This window comes from Solanum tuberosum, unplaced genomic scaffold, assembly GCF_000226075.1.
Source record: "Solanum tuberosum cultivar DM 1-3 516 R44 unplaced genomic scaffold, SolTub_3.0 scf00436, whole genome shotgun sequence".
In the NCBI taxonomy this organism is placed as follows: Eukaryota; Viridiplantae; Streptophyta; class Magnoliopsida; order Solanales; family Solanaceae; genus Solanum; species Solanum tuberosum.
In genome coordinates, this window is record NW_006239373.1 from 108,599 (window position 1) to 126,558 (window position 17,960).

General features: G+C 30.5%; 3 protein-coding genes and 1 long non-coding RNA gene across 4 annotated transcripts; 3 read left to right on the forward strand and 1 right to left on the reverse strand.

The window, feature by feature from the left end:
- Positions 1 to 2,478: 2,478 nt before the first annotated feature.
- Positions 2,479 to 4,352, reverse strand: LOC102586453 (uncharacterized). The gene is made up of 3 exons (XR_368594.1): positions 4,302 to 4,352; positions 3,748 to 3,797; positions 2,479 to 2,574 (listed from the first exon to the last, which is right to left on the reverse strand). It is a non-coding gene; the product is annotated as an uncharacterized lncRNA (long non-coding RNA).
- A 3,320-nt stretch (positions 4,353 to 7,672) lies between these two features.
- On the forward strand, positions 7,673 to 9,043 carry LOC102586688 (trypsin inhibitor 1-like). Its single transcript, XM_006363607.2, has 3 exons — positions 7,673 to 7,779; positions 8,565 to 8,600; positions 8,711 to 9,043. Exons 1-3 carry the CDS (start codon positions 7,734 to 7,736, stop codon positions 8,911 to 8,913), a joined length of 285 nt encoding a protein of 94 aa, XP_006363669.1. The 5' UTR covers positions 7,673 to 7,733; the 3' UTR covers positions 8,914 to 9,043.
- A 2,298-nt stretch (positions 9,044 to 11,341) lies between these two features.
- Positions 11,342 to 12,162, forward strand: LOC102595626 (trypsin inhibitor 1-like). The gene is made up of 3 exons (XM_006363633.2): positions 11,342 to 11,405; positions 11,761 to 11,793; positions 11,921 to 12,162. Exons 1-3 carry the CDS (start codon positions 11,369 to 11,371, stop codon positions 12,118 to 12,120), a joined length of 270 nt encoding a protein of 89 aa, XP_006363695.1. The 5' UTR covers positions 11,342 to 11,368; the 3' UTR covers positions 12,121 to 12,162.
- Positions 12,163 to 12,774: 612 nt separating this feature from the next.
- On the forward strand, positions 12,775 to 13,590 carry LOC102587997 (trypsin inhibitor 1-like). The gene is made up of 3 exons (XM_006363611.1): positions 12,775 to 12,820; positions 12,917 to 12,955; positions 13,388 to 13,590. Exons 1-3 carry the CDS (start codon positions 12,775 to 12,777, stop codon positions 13,588 to 13,590), a joined length of 288 nt encoding a protein of 95 aa, XP_006363673.1.
- The last annotated feature ends 4,370 nt before the right edge of the window (positions 13,591 to 17,960 follow it).

Here is a 17,960-nt window from a genome sequence, read left to right on the forward strand (position 1 = left end):
GGGGGGTAGGGATGGCAGGGGTTGGAAAATCTTAAAATTTGAGATATGAAATTCATAGTGTAAAGAATAATTAAGAGAATAATTTGATGATTAGTTTATTATTATTTCAATCTGAAAAGACTAAATGAACAAATGTGAAATTCACAGTGTAATGCATGAGTCTAGGGAGGCTAATAAATGATAATTAGTTTATTAGTACTTCAATCTGAAAAAAATTCACAGAAAATTTATTTTGATACTGTTTTTAAATTTCTTTTTGTACATATATTCATTTCAGACATGTCGAAGTTAGGTTTAAAAATATTGAACTACATACCACTACTAGAAAATAGGTCTGTTGCAACAGAATAAAATTCATTGCCATAGACTCAAAGACTGTTGCAATTGCATTATGGCAACGGAAGATGGTGTGTTGCATATAAGCCTGTTGCGATATGTCTATAGTAACGGTTTTATGGCAACAGTTGTAAACCGTTGCAATACACTATGTATAGCAACAGTTATTCTTTAGTCTAGGTCGACACTATTCTATGGTTGCTGCAACGGCTGCGAACCGTTGCAAACGATATATCGCAACAACTTTACTGTACAGCTCGATCTAAGCTATTATAACGGTTCTGCTAAACTATTGCAACAGTGTTATTAAGGTATTGCAATAGGCTTTTTTAATGGTTATTGCAGGCTATTGTAGGCACTGTGTATATTCTTTATTTTTGAAATAAACTATAATACAATGATAGAAAATATTAAATCAATATGTACTTCAACTAGTAGCATCCATATATCAAAGATAAAAACACATGATCTTGATTAACAATTCAAGAGTTAACATACATGAGGTTCACAAAATTAAGCCCAAACATAAAAATAGTCCTATAATGTTCAAGAGTTGGCATTCATTTAAGTTCACAAAAATTAGGCCAAAACGTAAAAATAGTGCTAGAATGTTTGTAGATATATAGATAAACGAATTCTCTTTAAGTAACGTCTTCACTGCTTTTATCCCCGCTTTGCTCATTTTGTTCACCTACAATTTCAAAGGGGTCAACAATTAGGAAAGAGGAAGTTAAAAAATGAAAAGGGAAAAGAAGACGCACAACTCCTAATTTTTACTCTTTCTGGACATAACCTATACTACCACATCACTTTTTTAAAAAAAGAAAAATGCAAAGTTACTGATATTGTAGTTTGGAAGGGAGCAGAGAATTACAATAATGTGGACTTACCAAAAGAGGACAAACGTACTGTTCAAGAACAACGAGTAGATTAAAGATAAAAGAGGCCATGATGAAAATAACTCACAGGAAACCAAGACTCTAAGTGATAATACTAACATAGAGAAGCTCTAACTGTTCATGAGGAGGAGCCAAACCTATCAGGAAACAACTTGAAAAATATAGCTATAACAGTGTACACGGATGAGGACAGTTTAGCAGCCAGTAAATACTTAGAAGAATTAGCACCATGTGAAGAAGCTGAGAGGGAACAACCAAGTGAGAACAAATCAGTTAGCTGACTACATTACAAGCATTGCACTTGAACAAGACAACTCAATCCATTACCACAGTTTTCAAGCTCTACCCACCAAAGGACGGAAGACATTAAATTCCAATAAATCAGAAATTACAATCCTCAGAATCAGAACTAGAAAGATTACACAGTCATAAACATGATATTTGTTGATCAAAATAGAACAATTAAACACAAGAGACAGCAACAAATAGGGGCTACATGAAGAGGCAATACAATAAGAACAAAGTCAGTCACTATACATCAGAAACAAACGATGAACCAAAAGGGAAAAACCAACAAATAGGGTCAGTATATTTTTACTAGAAACCAACAACACCTAAAATCAACCCAGATCTGGAGCACACCTTTTAAAACCTTCTTAATCAATTGAAGTTTTAAGTTTAGTTCAATACTCCTAAACTATGCAAACAACAGTAACACTAATCTCGATAATATCAACTTCGATAAAAATAAAAAGATGATCGCAGTTACACCAACAATAATACAAGAAGATTGCAAGTGTAGTAGCACAAGAAAAAGAAGTAGAAGCAGATTAACATAATAGGCCATAAATGAAGATGAACCAAACAGAAAACTGCAAAAGCAGTAGTAGAAGAAAATGAAGAAGAAGGAGGATGATTCTGACCTTGATTGTTGCTACTGGTAGTTGAACGATGGATTGGCCGAATATTTGTTTCTCGTGTTGACGAAACATCAAGTAATGTTGCCAAAACATTAACATCAATTGGTAGGCCTGAACGTTGAAGTTTTGTTATGACATCTTCTACAATTTCTTGTCTCATCGTGGTCTTTTGTTGGTCAATTGTTCCTTCTGTTCCTCAATTTTTTCCTCCATTCTCAGCATTCTGTCTTCCATCTTTTTCACGAGGTCATTTGTTGCATTTGACGAGGCTTCAAAATTTCATTATTATTTTGTCAAAGACAACAACCTCACTCAAGAACTAAGCAGCACACGATTGCAAGACTCCCCCTTGAGAGGCTGAGTTAATGTTCAAAACCTTATGTGTAGCTCAACCAGATCCAATATCTACTCAATCAGTTCTAGAATCAGCAATGGTCACAAAATTGAACAGAAATCAGAAAAAAAGAGTAATAGGAAAGTCACATAAAAGGGAAATCTTATCCAACACTCTAAACTTACTATACATGTACAAAGAGACAAGGGAATATTACCTCTTTTTAAGCAGTGAATGGCTCACTACATGAAAACTTTACTAGTTATAACCTTTTAAATTAAAGATAAGCATAACTAAGCTAACTAGGCAAATTTGAGTTAACAAGTTGAGGGTGTTGTGTCTCTAATTAAAGACTTCTAAATAAATTTAAAGGTAAAAGAAAAGCATAAAAGGACAACAAAACCAAAGCCACTAACCTCACTCAAGAAACTAAGCAACTCAATCGTAAAACTTCAAATTTATAAGAAAAGACAAGGAGCAGCCTTAGAGAACTTGGATGTATGGTTAAATGTAGACATGCATATCTAAATCTAGGAGCAGCCTTAGAGAGGTTGAGTTAACACTCAAAGCCTTATTTTGTGCTCAACTACACCAAGGATCTACTCAATGTATTCCAAAAGCAAAAATGATCTTAAAACAGAAAATACAATATTTATCACAAAAAGAATATTAAAGGAGAAAACAAAGAACTACTCAATACCTAAAGTTTTATTCGGTGCTCAAAGAATAAAGAGGTTGGTTTCATAATCAAAACCTTATTCTATGATCAACTAGACGCTAGGTCTGCTCAATGTATTCCTAAACCAGTAATGCTAGTTAAAAGCACCTGGTAACCCTAATGACAATCATTAAAAAAGCTACGACCTCGAACTTTTGTTTTCATTTCAAGAAGAATACACACCACCACTACACAGCTATGTTCAGAAGAAAAGCTTTCTTGCATTGGTACACTAGGGAATGAATGGACGAGATGGAGTTCACTAAGGCAGAAAGTAACATGAATGATCTGGTTTCTAAAGCTCTTAACTCATAACAGAGAAAATTGATCATGAAATATTTTTTACAATAAAGCATAAAGTGAAAGTCTTTCCAACATTCTAAACTTACAATACAGACCTTAAATCTGAAAAACACAGTCATATGGAATGATTTAACTAAAAAATGAATAAGCAATAACGAACAGAGAAAAGTAAACGTAAAATATCTAACATACACACAGATATACATCAAAGTAAAATAAGAGAAACAGGAACATTACCTCTTTTTAAGCAGTGAGCTGAGCTTGATGACCAACTTGTAGTTTGTCCACTAAAAATTTTAGCCAAGAAGGAAGAAAGTATAAACTTAGAGCTTGAAAATTGTACTCGAAAAAGAGAAACAAAATCCCTTAATGTTCGATTTCAATGACTTTTGGAGTTGAAAAATATATCAGTTCATTTTATTCTTAGAAATCGTTTGTCCAAGTTGAAAAATATTTCAGTTCATTTTATTCTTAGAAATCGTTTGCCCTGTTCAAAAACTTGAGGTTTTTCGATAGATAAGAATTATCATGTAGAATGAAGAATCGAAACTCATCTTTCATAACATTAACTCTTCCTAAACTGAGAATTTCCATCTAAACATTTTTGCAGAGATTTCTCAATCTTCACCAAAATTGAGATACACACTCTAATGCACAATAACAATACATTATAAACATAAACTCTAGCAAAGAACATCTACTTCACAGAAACCCATTTGTCTATTTTCAAATCTTTTTCAAGAACCCTTCTAATAAATTTCTAACTTTGAAGAAGATGGAATACGACATACCTGTAGCTGCAGAAACGTAAAACCCACTAAGAAGAAGACCCAAAAGCTACAGATTCCTACAAGGAAAATCAAAGAAGAGGGATTAAAGGAAAATGCTACTTTTGTTCTTCAGAGAGAAAGGAGAAAGTCGATACCTACGAGGATGAAAAGTCTGAAGAAACAAATTAACCTAGTGATACTTTACCTTTTATTTTATTTTTACAATTAATATTAAAAAAAAAAAACTCTTTTGGCGGGTGTAGTAAAATTAGTGGAGGGAAATAATTGAGGGAAAGAGTTTGGCGGAACCGTTGCCATAGAGTACCTAAGGCGACAGTTTGTAGGAATCGTTGCAATAAAAGATACTATGGCAACGGTTGTCGCAATAATGCAACGATTTACTTCTTAAAGTGTTTCATTAGGTCCATTTGTTTATTGCAAAGGTTATAACCGTTGTGAATTACTGTCTATTGCAACGCATATTTAGTTGTTGCTAAATAATTGTTGCTACAGGCATGTTTTCTAGTAGTGTACATTGTATTTCAAGTTATATATGAATAAAGTTCATTTACTTTTTAAGGTTAAACATTAATTATTTTTGCATGAATTTATCTATTTACGTATGAAATTCATCCGTATACCGCTAAATTCAAGCCAAAAAAATTGAAGTCAAGCATAAAATGATGAGGCACAAAAAATTTAACTTCGGTCATATATATCTTAACCTTAATTATTGAAAGGGTTTGGCCCACTTTGTTTTGAAGTGTTCCCTAAAAGAGGAGAATATATATTATTTAACAGGATTTATAATTTTAAGGAGATGATTCTTTTTTGAATTATGGAGATATTTCAGGTGTATATGCAGTGGCGGATCCAGGATTTAGAGTTCGTGGGTGCCAAATAGACTTATCGATTAAATTAATTTTATATTTGATTGAATTATTCGTCTTTTTCGATATATATCATAAATCAATCATTAAAATATAAATAATAAGATATTACACTTTTATTGAGTATTTAATCAAATAAAAGAAAAGTCAAAGAAGTAATAATGTAATTAATTTAATTTAAGTCAATAACAATTATAAAAAAAATAAAAAATTGTGCTAGCTGTTTTTCCTTAAAAAACGTGCTTGGAACCTTTTTTTTTCTTAAAAAACGTATGCAGCAAATTTCTCAAAAAAATAGATACAAATGGGATTCGAACCCTCAACATCAGCCTTCTAAAGTTGCCCTCCTACCGTGGCACCACAAGCTAGTTTTGTTCTGTAGGTGGCACGCTTTATATTTATATAAATATTATATATATATACCTATGTATATATAGAGTTTCCGTCGAAGTTCGAGGGTGGCGTGACACCCCCACAGCCCTTCATTGATCCACCACTGTGTATATGTAAGAAGTTTGCGAACGTTAAATGTGTTATACCAAATAATTGCTTGTATGAATAATATGTTAAATTTAGACGCAAAATTAATAACTTCGATGGCATATATCAAAAGTTATTTTTTAAAGAGATTTCCAAAAATATATAAACTTCGACTGTGATTTAATTGTTGTAAAAATTAGGCAAATGACATAGTATAAGAAATAAATTACTTCCTTTCCCTATTCTTTCATTAATTACCAAAAATCCCCTTTTTTAATGTTTTTCGGATACATAATATAGCAGTGTGGATACTTAATATAGCAGCGCGGATACTTTAATTTCCAAAATTAGCTATGTATTTTGTTGTTTTATCAAATAAAAATGACGGGTAATACGTGGATGAAAGAAAAGGTCCGAAAATGGACAAACAAAGATTGGGCCAGTGATGGACTTGTAAGTGGGCCTCCAATTTCCAATGGCCCCGGTAGGCCCATTCCATCAGTCCATCACAATCATCATCATTATCACTATACTTTTGTAAGACTTCAAATGGGGTCACGAGCCAAGTTCCGAATTGGGGATTAAAATTCGAGTTATTTAGCTAACATAGTTATAGTTTTCATTAATTATCACTCGCAACTTAATTTTAGCTATAATTACATGCCCTCTCTCCTCTCTTCCTCTGTCTCGCCTCTCTCCTCTCTTGTACATATACAAATTGATATGATTGTATACAATTTATTTATTGATACAAACTGTATTTCATCAGTACCATTGTATTCATTTGATACATATACATACTAAATTTTTTTTATATATATAGAGAGAGAGAGAGACACACACACACAATTATGCAGATATAGAAATACAATCACTGTCAATGACATATATACAATTATCTGAAAGATATACAAACACAATTCATCTTTCTCCACTCTCTGCCCTCTCTAGCTCGCCTCTCTCCTCCCTCTGCCAATCTCGCTCGCCTATCTTCTCCCTCTAATATGTATCTATAAATCGTAATTAGCAAACTATAGCTATAAAACCTAATTAAGTTTATTTTAGTGGCTATTTGCGAAATTTCCTCATTTATTATTGCTTAAACAAAGAAATGGTCATTAATCATTATGTAATAAAATAACAAAAATAGAAGATTGCGTATCATCAACAATTAACCAAACTTGTACTATAATATAATGTATATTGAAAAGGAAAATTTGTACTACAATGTTTGAACAATTAGAGCAACTATCTTTATTTTTATATTTTGGTCATTGGACTTTTAAGTTGATCACTAAAGTTCAAACAATTTTAAAACCAATCACGAATGTGTCTTAATTATGATTTATGCCTTATTCCAAGATATTCGCTCCTATCATCGTAATGTTCCTTTGACCTTTTATATTATTCTTTTATTCGTTTCCTGATCATTTAAAAAAAATTACTGGAAAATAATAAGTTTAATCTTAGATAAAATTACAAAAATTATAGTTCAAACTTTGGGAAATGGGAATGGATTGCTTTTTATAGGGAGTATTTTATCTTTATAGTGAGATTTTTCAATATAAATTTAAATTATTAAATCCTAAAACGGATATATACTGAAATCATTTTTTCTAATTTATCTTGCGAGTATGAAAAAATGTGATTTTTTGATAAGAAATGCTTTGTCTATGTCAAAAATCTTATACTCACTATTTTTTTTAGTTGTCATGTTGCGTTTTTCGATAGTTTATGTATATAATTTTTTATGTCAAAATCTACAAGGAATTTTGTAAAACACTCAACTTCTATATGATTATTTTAGTGATGGAAGTACAACAAGCAAGAACGTCAATGGATTGATTATTTTAGTGATGGAAGTACAACAAGCAAGAACGTCAATGGATGCAAAATGTCAACATAAAAAAATAAAATAATTAACATATAGTCGGCAACTCATCAACCTTATCTCTTCAACATTAAATTAATTAATTTACTATATGGTTTGCTTATTAGGGGAATAAATATCTCCTATAAATATCCCCCATAAAACCAAATAAATGCAACTCATCAAAACAAGAAAATTTAGAAGAAAAGACTTATGGAGAAGTTAACTCTTGTGGTTGCTTTCTTGCTTCTTGCATCATGTATGTTTGCCCTTATTTCCCTCTCTTTTTAATTATAAATTCTCACATTTAGGTTGTGTTCGATATAGAAGGAAATACGTTTTTTAAAGGAAAATAAGTTTCTTAAATATCAAAGAAAATGAATTTGTTTGTTGAAATAGTAGCATATAAGTCTCTTCTGATTTTTTCATGTTTGGTTAGTGAAGATTTTTTTTATTTGTACTAAAATAATTTTTTTAGAAAAATAAATTCCTTAAACATCAAGAAAAGGAACTTGTTTGTTGGAATAGTGGCATATAATTGTCTCTTCTGATTTTTTCGTTTGATTAGTGAAATTTCTTTTTTCTAAAAAAATAAAATACCATTTTTAAGAAAATAAATTCCTTAAACATCAAGAAAATGAATCGGTTTGTTGGAATAGTGGCATATTATTGTGTCCACACACCCCCCCTCCCCCCCGGTCCCCATTGTTTGTTCAGAAGGACTTTATAGCATAATCCGTCAATTCCACTTCTTCACCCTTATACTATTTGTATACTTAGATTATATATAAATTATTTTGGTACAATATCTTTTACTTACTAATTCTCATATTATATGTTTTTACTTTCACTACAATTAAAATATACGAATTTTCGTAGTAATCAGTCGAAAATTAGCTCATATGAAATGTTTTCAACAAACTTTCTATCGAAAATTACATATTTCAAATGACTTTCCGATAGAAATTCACATATTTTTAGTAGTATTTTCTTTTTCTTATTTATTCAGACGAAAATTAATGTTTAATTATTTTATATGAACAGTGATTCAACCTCTCACGGCTCAGTCCGGTTGCCCAGGTTTGATTTTTAAAACTCTTCTTAATTTATCATATAGTATATTGCTAAATTATTCTCGCATATATAATATTTCTTATTTATTTTTCTCATAAATGTATAAATTATTATAGGAGTGAGAAAAGACACATGGCCAGAACTTCTTGGTGTACCAGCAAGATTGGCTAGGGAAACAATTCAAAAGGAAAATCCAAGACTAACTAATGTTGGAAATGTACTAAATGGTTCTCCTGTTACACAAGATTTTAGATGTGATCGAGTTCGTCTTTTTGTTAATGTTTTGGATTTTGTTGTACAAATTCCTCGGGTTGGTTAACGAGAAAAAATATTTATTTGTATCGACTGTATACAACAACCAGCCCTAACAATAAAAATTGAAGCCCTATGGTTAGTGCTCCGGGCTTGTAATTCAATATTTGGTGATAAATAAATGTGGCTTTCTTTTATTTTGTTTTTATTCTATTTTAGTCATATGGATCATTTGCTTATAACATTTGGTGATAAATAAACGTTACGTTGCTTTCTTTTACTTTGTTTTTATTCTATTTTAGTCATATGGATCATTTGCTTATAATTAATTATTATTTTGTCAAAATCTACACGGAATTTTGTAAAACACTCAACTTCTATTTTAGTGATAAAGTACAGCAAGGAAGAAGGTCAATGGATGCAAAATGCCAACATAAAAAAAAGGAGAAAAAAATTAGAAATAGCATAGTTCCGTTTGTTATAGTGGCTACGGTTTGTATATTTCTATCCGTTTGTATATTTTGTTTGCGAATATATAAATAGGGTAAGTATATATAAATTCTGTATTTATACATTTAGGATTTTTCAGAACTCCGTTTGTGTATTTCGCTTGCCAATATATACAAACAGGGTAATTTATTATGAGTTTTTCATAAATCTTATACAAATAGCTAGGGTAAGCATATACAAATTCTGGATTTATACAATCAGGAATAAAATTATACAAATTTTGGATTTATACAAATCAGACGAATAGAAAAAATTGGAGAAACTATAGTCGCGAATTACAATTTTCTTAAATTGTAACTATAATACCTAATATAAGCTAAATATTTGCTATTCTGCATAATTTCCCTAAAAGAGAAGAAATAATAATTACATTAAATTAATTAAATTCACTACTCCATGGTTTCCTTAATAGAGGAACAAGTATCTCCTATAAATATCCCCCATAAAACCAAATGAATGCAACTCTTAAAAACAAGAAAATTTAAATAAAAGGTTATGGAGAAGTTAACTCTTGTGGTTGCTTTCTTTCATCATGTATGTTTGCCCTTATTTCCCACTCTTATTAATTCTCACATTTAGATTGTGTTCGATACGGATGAAAAATATTTTCTTATTTTTTTATGTTTGATTATTGATTTTTTTTTAATAAAGTACGTTTTTAAAAAAAATAAGTTTCTTAAAAACTGAATTCGTTAGTAAAAGTAAAAACAAAAAATTCATAAATAGCATTTCATCCTCTCAACCCCTCACCCCAATCTCACCTCCCCACCACCATAATATTTGCTTGAATTGCGTTAATGCTCCTGACTTAATATACGTCGAAAAGTTGACTTGTCGCAATTTTTTCGACAAAAATTACATATTTCAAACCGCGACCCAACATAAATTCACATATTTTTAGTAAAAAAAAATTCTATTAATTAATGTTTAACTATTCTGTATGAACAGTGTTTCAACCTCTGACAGTTCTGGCCACTTGCCCAGGTTTGAATTTTAAAACTCTATTTAATTTATTCTAATAATATATTGCTAAATTATTTGCGCATATATAATATTGCTAATTTATTTTTTTCATATATGTATAAATTATTATAGCTGTGATAGAAGATACATGGCCAGAACTTCTTGATGTACCAGCAAAAATTGGCTAAGGAAACAATTCAGAAGGCAAATTCAACACTAACTAAAGTTGAAAATGTACAAAATGGTTCTCCTGTTACACAAGATTTTAGATGTGATCGAGTTCGTCTGTTGTGTTGTATTGTATTGTATTGTTAATTTAAATACAATATTTGTTTTGATTGTTACTTAAATTTTATTGTATCGTATCGTTTAAATTCATCGTTAGGTAACGAAGAAAAGACCCATTTTATGTAATGACTGATTTGGTGTGATCGCATCGTTACCTTAAATATCTTGTCCTATTTTATCTTTATTTATTTAATAATCATATTTCATCTTTTATCCTATACTTTCATAATAGCTCTACTCCGAACCCTACTTTTCTTGTAGGTTTATCACTCAAATTATGGATGTATGACATTATGTAACGAACGATACAATTTATCTAAATACTATATTCATTAAAACAATATATAGTTACAATACAATATAATAAATTATGAAACATATGTAACAACCATCTAAACAAGGTTGATTTAGTAAAACACACTTCTAATTATTTTTTAAGAAAAATGTATCAAATTAATATAGATCAAGTAGTATGAAATGGATGAAATAGTGATAATGTTAGGTATCATTAATTTGCTTATAGGGTGTGCCAACTTTTATACGACTTTTTTAGAACGTCATTAATGGATGCAAATTTTAAAATGTCAACAAATGACTTCTAAACTTTATTTTAGCAATGTAACTAGTGGATAAGTTTAAGTTGCAATTTTTGCGTAATTTCTCTTATATTAATTATTATTAGTCTCCTATACATACCCCATTAAACCAAATGAATCCAACTCACAACACACACAAAAAAAAAACAACACAAAAAGAGTAATATGGAGAAGTTAATTGTTTTCTTGCTTCTTTCATCAAGTAATTAGTCCTTATTTTTCTCTCTTACTAATATCACAAATTTATTTTTATACTCCTACTATTAAAAGTGCGAAAATCTTTCGAAAATTAGCTCGTCGGAAATTCTTTTGAACTTTTTGATATGCACGGGACTCGATTACTCTGATACTATGTTGAAGTGTGTGACCTTCTCATCTAAAAATTTAAGCGAGAAAACATACTTTTATTATTTAATTATATTCTCAATAGTTTCTTTACATATTTATTCAAACAAAAAATAATGTGAATTATTCTATATGAACAGTCTTATATTCTCAACAGTTTCTTTACATATTTATTCTGACAAAATTTAATGTGAATTATTCTATATGAACAGTGTTGATTCAACCTTTCACGGCTCAGTGCCCAGGTTTGTTTCTTAAAATTTATTCCTATATCTAATATTATGTTACCAAATTATTTGTGCATATATATAAATTATAATATAATGTTTCTTATTTTATTTTATTTTTTCCTTATGTATAAATTATATATAGGATTGAAAGTTACATGGCCAGAACTTGTTGGGGTACCAGCAAAGTTAGCTAGAGAAACAATTCAAAAGGAAAATTCAAGACTAACTATTGTTCCAAGTGTACTCAGTGGTTCTCCAGTTACAGCAGATTTTAGTTGTAATCGAGTTCGTCTTTTTGTTAATGTCATTGATTTTGTTGTACAAGTTCCCCGGATTGGTTAGCGAGAAAAAATATTTATTCGCATCGAATGTATACGTATACGTGCCCAATAAAAATTGGAGCCGCAGCCCGTATGGTTAGTGCTCCGTGTTTGTAATGCAATATTTGGTGATAAATAATTGTCGCTTTCTTTTATTTTGTTTTTGATTTAGCCATTTTATTATTGGATTAATTAAAGCATAAGTAGTTATTTTTTACCTTTTGATTCTCTAGTAATATGAATATTTTGAGATTACTTCCAAAAATGATTTATAGGTCCTAATGATTGGTATAGTGAGTTTATCATTTTATCTCTATTAATTGATAGGGTTCCGATAGTGTATTTATTTACTATATTTTTCAAAATAAAAATAGAAAACAAATTAGTAAATATTTGACAAATAAATCAGAACAGAGGGAGTATGTATCATTATTTTGCTCATAGGAGGTGTAATTTTTCCTACCTAAGTCTGCACGGAATTTGGTAAAACACCCAACTTCTATACGATTTTTTTAGTTAAATACTACAAATTAGAACGTCAATGGACGCAAATTGCAAAATGTCAAAAAATATAAATCAAGTCACTAATTGATCTCCTATTATAAATATCCCCATAATTAATTCTTTTTTAATGTAAATAATAAAAACAAGAATTTTTTTCACATAAAAGAGTAATATGGAGAAGTTAACTCTCATGGTTGTTTTTTTGCTTCTTTCTTCATGTACGTTAGTCCTTATTTCCATCTTTTTAGTAGTATTTTTTCACATATTTTTCTAGTTATTCGAACAAAAATTGATGTAAATTATTCTATGAACAGTATTTATTCAACCTCTCACGGCTCAATCCAGTTGCCAAGGTTTGGTTTTTAAAACTCTTCATCTTATTATATATTCCTCTATATATTATTATTACGTTGTTTGATAGCTGGATAAGAAATAAGTTATTCATGTATTTATACGATGTTTGGTAGTAAATAGATAGGAATTAAGTTATTCATGTATAAAATTAATACGACGTTTGATTGGCAATTTAGAAACTCACATAACTAATACATGTATAAGTTATGAGATAATCTATATACTATTTTATGCAGGATAGAAGATGGAATATCAATACATGTATAACTAATTTGAAACCAACTACCAAACGACTACATGTGTAAAATAGTACATAGATTTACTTAAAACTAACATGTACATTACTAATATCTACATAACTCTAACCAGCTACTAAACGATCCCTGTATATCTAATGTTTTTTTCTCATATATGTATAAATTTATATATAGGAGTGACAAAAAGTTCATGGCCTGAACTTCTTGGGGTACCAGCAAAGTTGGCTAGGGAAATAATTCAGAAGGAAAATCCAAAACTAACTAAAGTTCTAAATGTACCGAATGGTTCTATAGTGACTGCAGATTTTCGATGTGATCGAGTTCGTCTTTACGTTAATATCTTGGATTTTACTGTACGAACTCCTAGTATTGGTTAACGATAAAAATATTTATTTGTATCGAATGTATACATCTATAGTCTAAAGAAAATAAATTGGAGCCATATGGTTAATGCTCCTCCATGGTTGTAATCCGGGTACTTAATAGAAAAACTACTAAATAATTATAAATAATTGACGATAAACTCAATTATTACTCCAGTAGCCTTAATTTATCCGATTGTTAATTAACTAGTTATGCGTATTCCGATATTTAAAATGTAAACATGGGTCCTAGGAAATTGAAAAACCAAATTTATATACTATAATGTATTGAAAAATAAAAATTGTACTACTAGAATTAATGTTTGCACAATTAGGGCCACTTTCTTTGTTTTTTATATTATGATTTTTGGACTTTTATGTTAGATAATAATCAAAGTTCAAACTTGAAACCAAGATCTCCATAAATTCTATTATTTTGCCTCTCTTTGCTTCTGAGGCAGTTTCAAGTTTAAGCCGATCCTCGAGGTCCAGTAAAAGGTCACTCCTCATCCCGATCTTATTAAAGGAGGAAGTAAACAGATCAAGGTTTCTACGTACTTCCGTTATGGAGGGTGCGGGCAGGGGGGACGGTGGGGAGGCCGGCTCCACATGACCCCGGACGATAAGAGCGTAAGACTTTATGCGAGAGGGTAGAGCCCTTGATCCTTTCAAGAATGTAATTATCCTTAATATTAAGGAGCCAATTTAGAACCTTTACAGTAGATTAAAAGAAAGAACAGACTCATATGAAAGTTCCCCAGAAAAAATGGTTGTTGTTGAATCAGCTGTGAAATACGCTCTTGCTCACGAATTTGTTGTTCTAGCTCAGACCAGGCTATCTCCGAGAAAATAGGGGTCCCGTACCAATTAGAAAAATATGTGTTTTATATATGTCTCTTTTTAAATATTCCCCCATCTTATCATAGTGCTCCTTAATTCTATAGGTTGAACAAAAAACAAAAAGAATCCATGCTAATTCTCTTCGAAAATGTTTATATCAATTTCTAATTCTTTTCAATGACCATTTGCTTGAAATACCTTAGCTAAATACTCTCTTCGTCAACTTTTAATTGTTATGGTATCTATTTATAGAGTCAAACAATAAAAAATTTAACTAACATTTATGATATATTTTTTCATCATATTGATATGCAAAAAATTGTAATTTATAATACTTCTTGTATAGTTTTTGAATATCTATTCTTTTGTTTAAAATATCAAATTAGTGTAATTTAATTTAACTTTGAAAATTAATCAAACTGACTTCAAAAAGCGCAACATGACAAATAAAAGTGGACGAAGAGAGTACTATATAATTATACAAAACGAAACTGTCTGAATTCACTATTCAAAAATTGGGAATTCTATATTACGATGGTTATTGAGTTAATAACTTTGATGGTCACTTAACTATCAATTCTTTTCACAGAAAGTCACTCAACTTTCATTTTCAACTCTCACTAAACTATGACTTCTTTGCACAGAAAGTCACTTAACCTATTTAATTATTTTTTTTATTAAAATTTGTTGACATGAAATTTTAATTATTAACCAAAATTTTAAGAATCAAATATATATCCATTTAATGACCCCTCATTTAACCCGATCCGCTATAAATATAATATTAAAAATTTTATTTTACCATTAATTCCCTAAATTATTTTCCCTTTTCTCCCCCATTCTTTCCCTAATTCTTCGTTCTCTTTTCTTTTCTTTTTTAATTTCTCAATTTCAACTTCTTCTTCACATATCAATAATATATCAAGATTGTGAAGTTGAGTAGACAATAATTTGATGCTAAGGGAGAAGAGAGGTTATGAAAATTTAAATAATAAAAATAAAAATAGAGAGGTTGATAAATTGAAGTAGTTGCTGTCCAAATTGTATGAGCCGTATGTCAATAAACAGGCATATTTAGATATCCATCTGGAGTAAAGGAATCCAAGGCAGCAACAGGTTTTTTTTTTGTAATGGAGGTAGTGAAGTACATGGTGATGGATGACTTGGTTGTTAAGCCGTATGTCAATAAAACTGGCGTATTAAAAATATAGTTTAATACTTATATTTATAGCAGGTTGGATTAAATGCAGCGGGTCATTAAATGGATATATATTTGGTTCTTCAAATTTTGGTTAATAATTAAAATTTTATGTCAGTAAATTTTAATGAAAAAAACAATTAAATAGGTTGAATGACTTTCTGTGCAAAGAAGTCATAGTTGAGAGACTTTTGAGTTGAAAATGAAAGTTGAGTGACTTTCTGTGAAAAAAATTGATAGTTGAGTGACCATCTAAGTTATTAACTCTTGTTTGGAAATGATTTGAAAATAGGTAATTAATTCAAAATTGAAAATTTATTTAGATATGCAATTTGAATTTCTTAAATTGTTTTATTTTTTTCTTATAAATATGAAAAATCTCATAATTTGTGAAAACTATTAAAACTTCCTTAACGCATATATAATCTTGTCAAATCGTAGCTAATAAACAGGGTATTGAAATATCGTAAGAAGTCACATTAATCAACAAATCGCATATATTCATATTTCTTTATAAATAAATATATGTCATGTAATGACCCGGAAAGTCATATTTGAAGTTTATATAAAATTACCATTTTTACCCCTCCCGATAGTTGCCGCGAGTCATTCATGATCAGTCGGTGAAGTTGATTTTAAGAATTTTGAACTATTCGATAAATATGATTATTTAATTGATGGATATTTATTAAATAATGGATTTATTTAGTTATTGGGTAATGGGTCAAGTCCATAATTCATTTAGTGACCCATGTAAAATATATTAAACCTAAACTGTGAGAGAGAACCGTACAGTTGGTGCGGCATCAAGTCACAAAGTAAAAAGAGGACTTGAGCAGTGAATCCTCTTCCTTCAGGTAAGAAATCTAACTAAGCTTTTATGATGATTTTATATATATATATATATATATATGTTTGCAAGTGAAAGAGTTAAAAACCAAATAGTTCAATTGGTGAACAAACTTTTTCCACTAATAATCATGTATGTGGCGTTAGTTTTGATGGGAGGAAAAGAATTGAATATTTAAATTATGTATTCCATTGGAATTTGGTCTTTAAAGGATAAGTTGGAGTGGGAAATATTTTGACATATTGATAGCCAATAATAAGCTAATAATTGGTAAGTTTTAGATAGCAGTAAATTGTGTTAAACTATAGTGAGGCTCTACGGGTGTAACGAGTTGGTTTTAAAGTTTCTCCAATATTGGTGTTTCAAATTAATGTATAAGTATTGTTTTATGGGTTACTGCCGACAAGAACTGGGACTATATCATAGGGCAATTATGACCATTGATTAGGGGATGTGATATTATTGAATAGATGTACTAATAATATTCTTTTTAAAAGTATTCCACGAGCACATATTAGTTACTGTTTAAGTATTGATTTCGTAACTTGGTTTTGATTTTGAAAATTTTATAATTATCACATTATATAGGTGTTGAAAGTTATTAGGGTTGTAGTGTTTAGAGAAATTTTGGATGAGTTTTTGTGTCTAGGCTAGACACATAGTAATATAGGTGTTGTTAGTTTTGAAATCTTATTGTGATATTAATGTGAATAGATTGCTTTGAGTTGGAAATTCAACGAAAGGGAAAGACTGAAGTCCCAGAGTGAATTCTTGATTGATTGAGGCAAGTGGATTTCTAAACCCTTGTTAAGTGTATGGAATTCATGTATTTCCTTGTAATATGTGTTTAGGGTAATGAGGCTTGGTGATGGGTTGACTTTTTCCACATTTGATTAATTCTAAATGATGAAAAAAGGGATAATAAAAGGCAATGTGATCAATTGTTTGTGTGATGTGTTGAGAATTGTTTGAAAGGCTTGTTGAATCATTGTTGATGTTGTATCCTGATTGTCTTGTTGTGAATTGTGCAATGTTATGAAAATGGTCATCTCCTGATTATTTGTGTGAACAGTCATTTGCATTGTTCTGAGACATGGTTGTGACAAGTGTTATGTGCATTGAGAAAGAATAAGAAAATAAAGAGGATGTACCATTTCGAGGGACGTATCGCGCGCCGCGATGGATACTATATTTCGAGGGACGTGTCGCGCGCCGCAACGGATACTATATTTCGAGGGACGTATCGCGCGCCGCGATGGATACTATATTTCGAGGGACGTGTCGCGCGCCGCAACGGATACTATATTTCGAGGGACGTATCGCGCGCCGCGATGGATACTATATTTCGAGGGACGTGTCGCGCGCCGCAACGGATACTATATTTCGAGGGACGTATCGCGCGCCGCGATGGATACTATATTGCAAGGGACGTGTCGCGCGCCGCGACGGATACTATATTTCGAGGGACGTATCGCGCGCCGCGATGGTTACTATTAT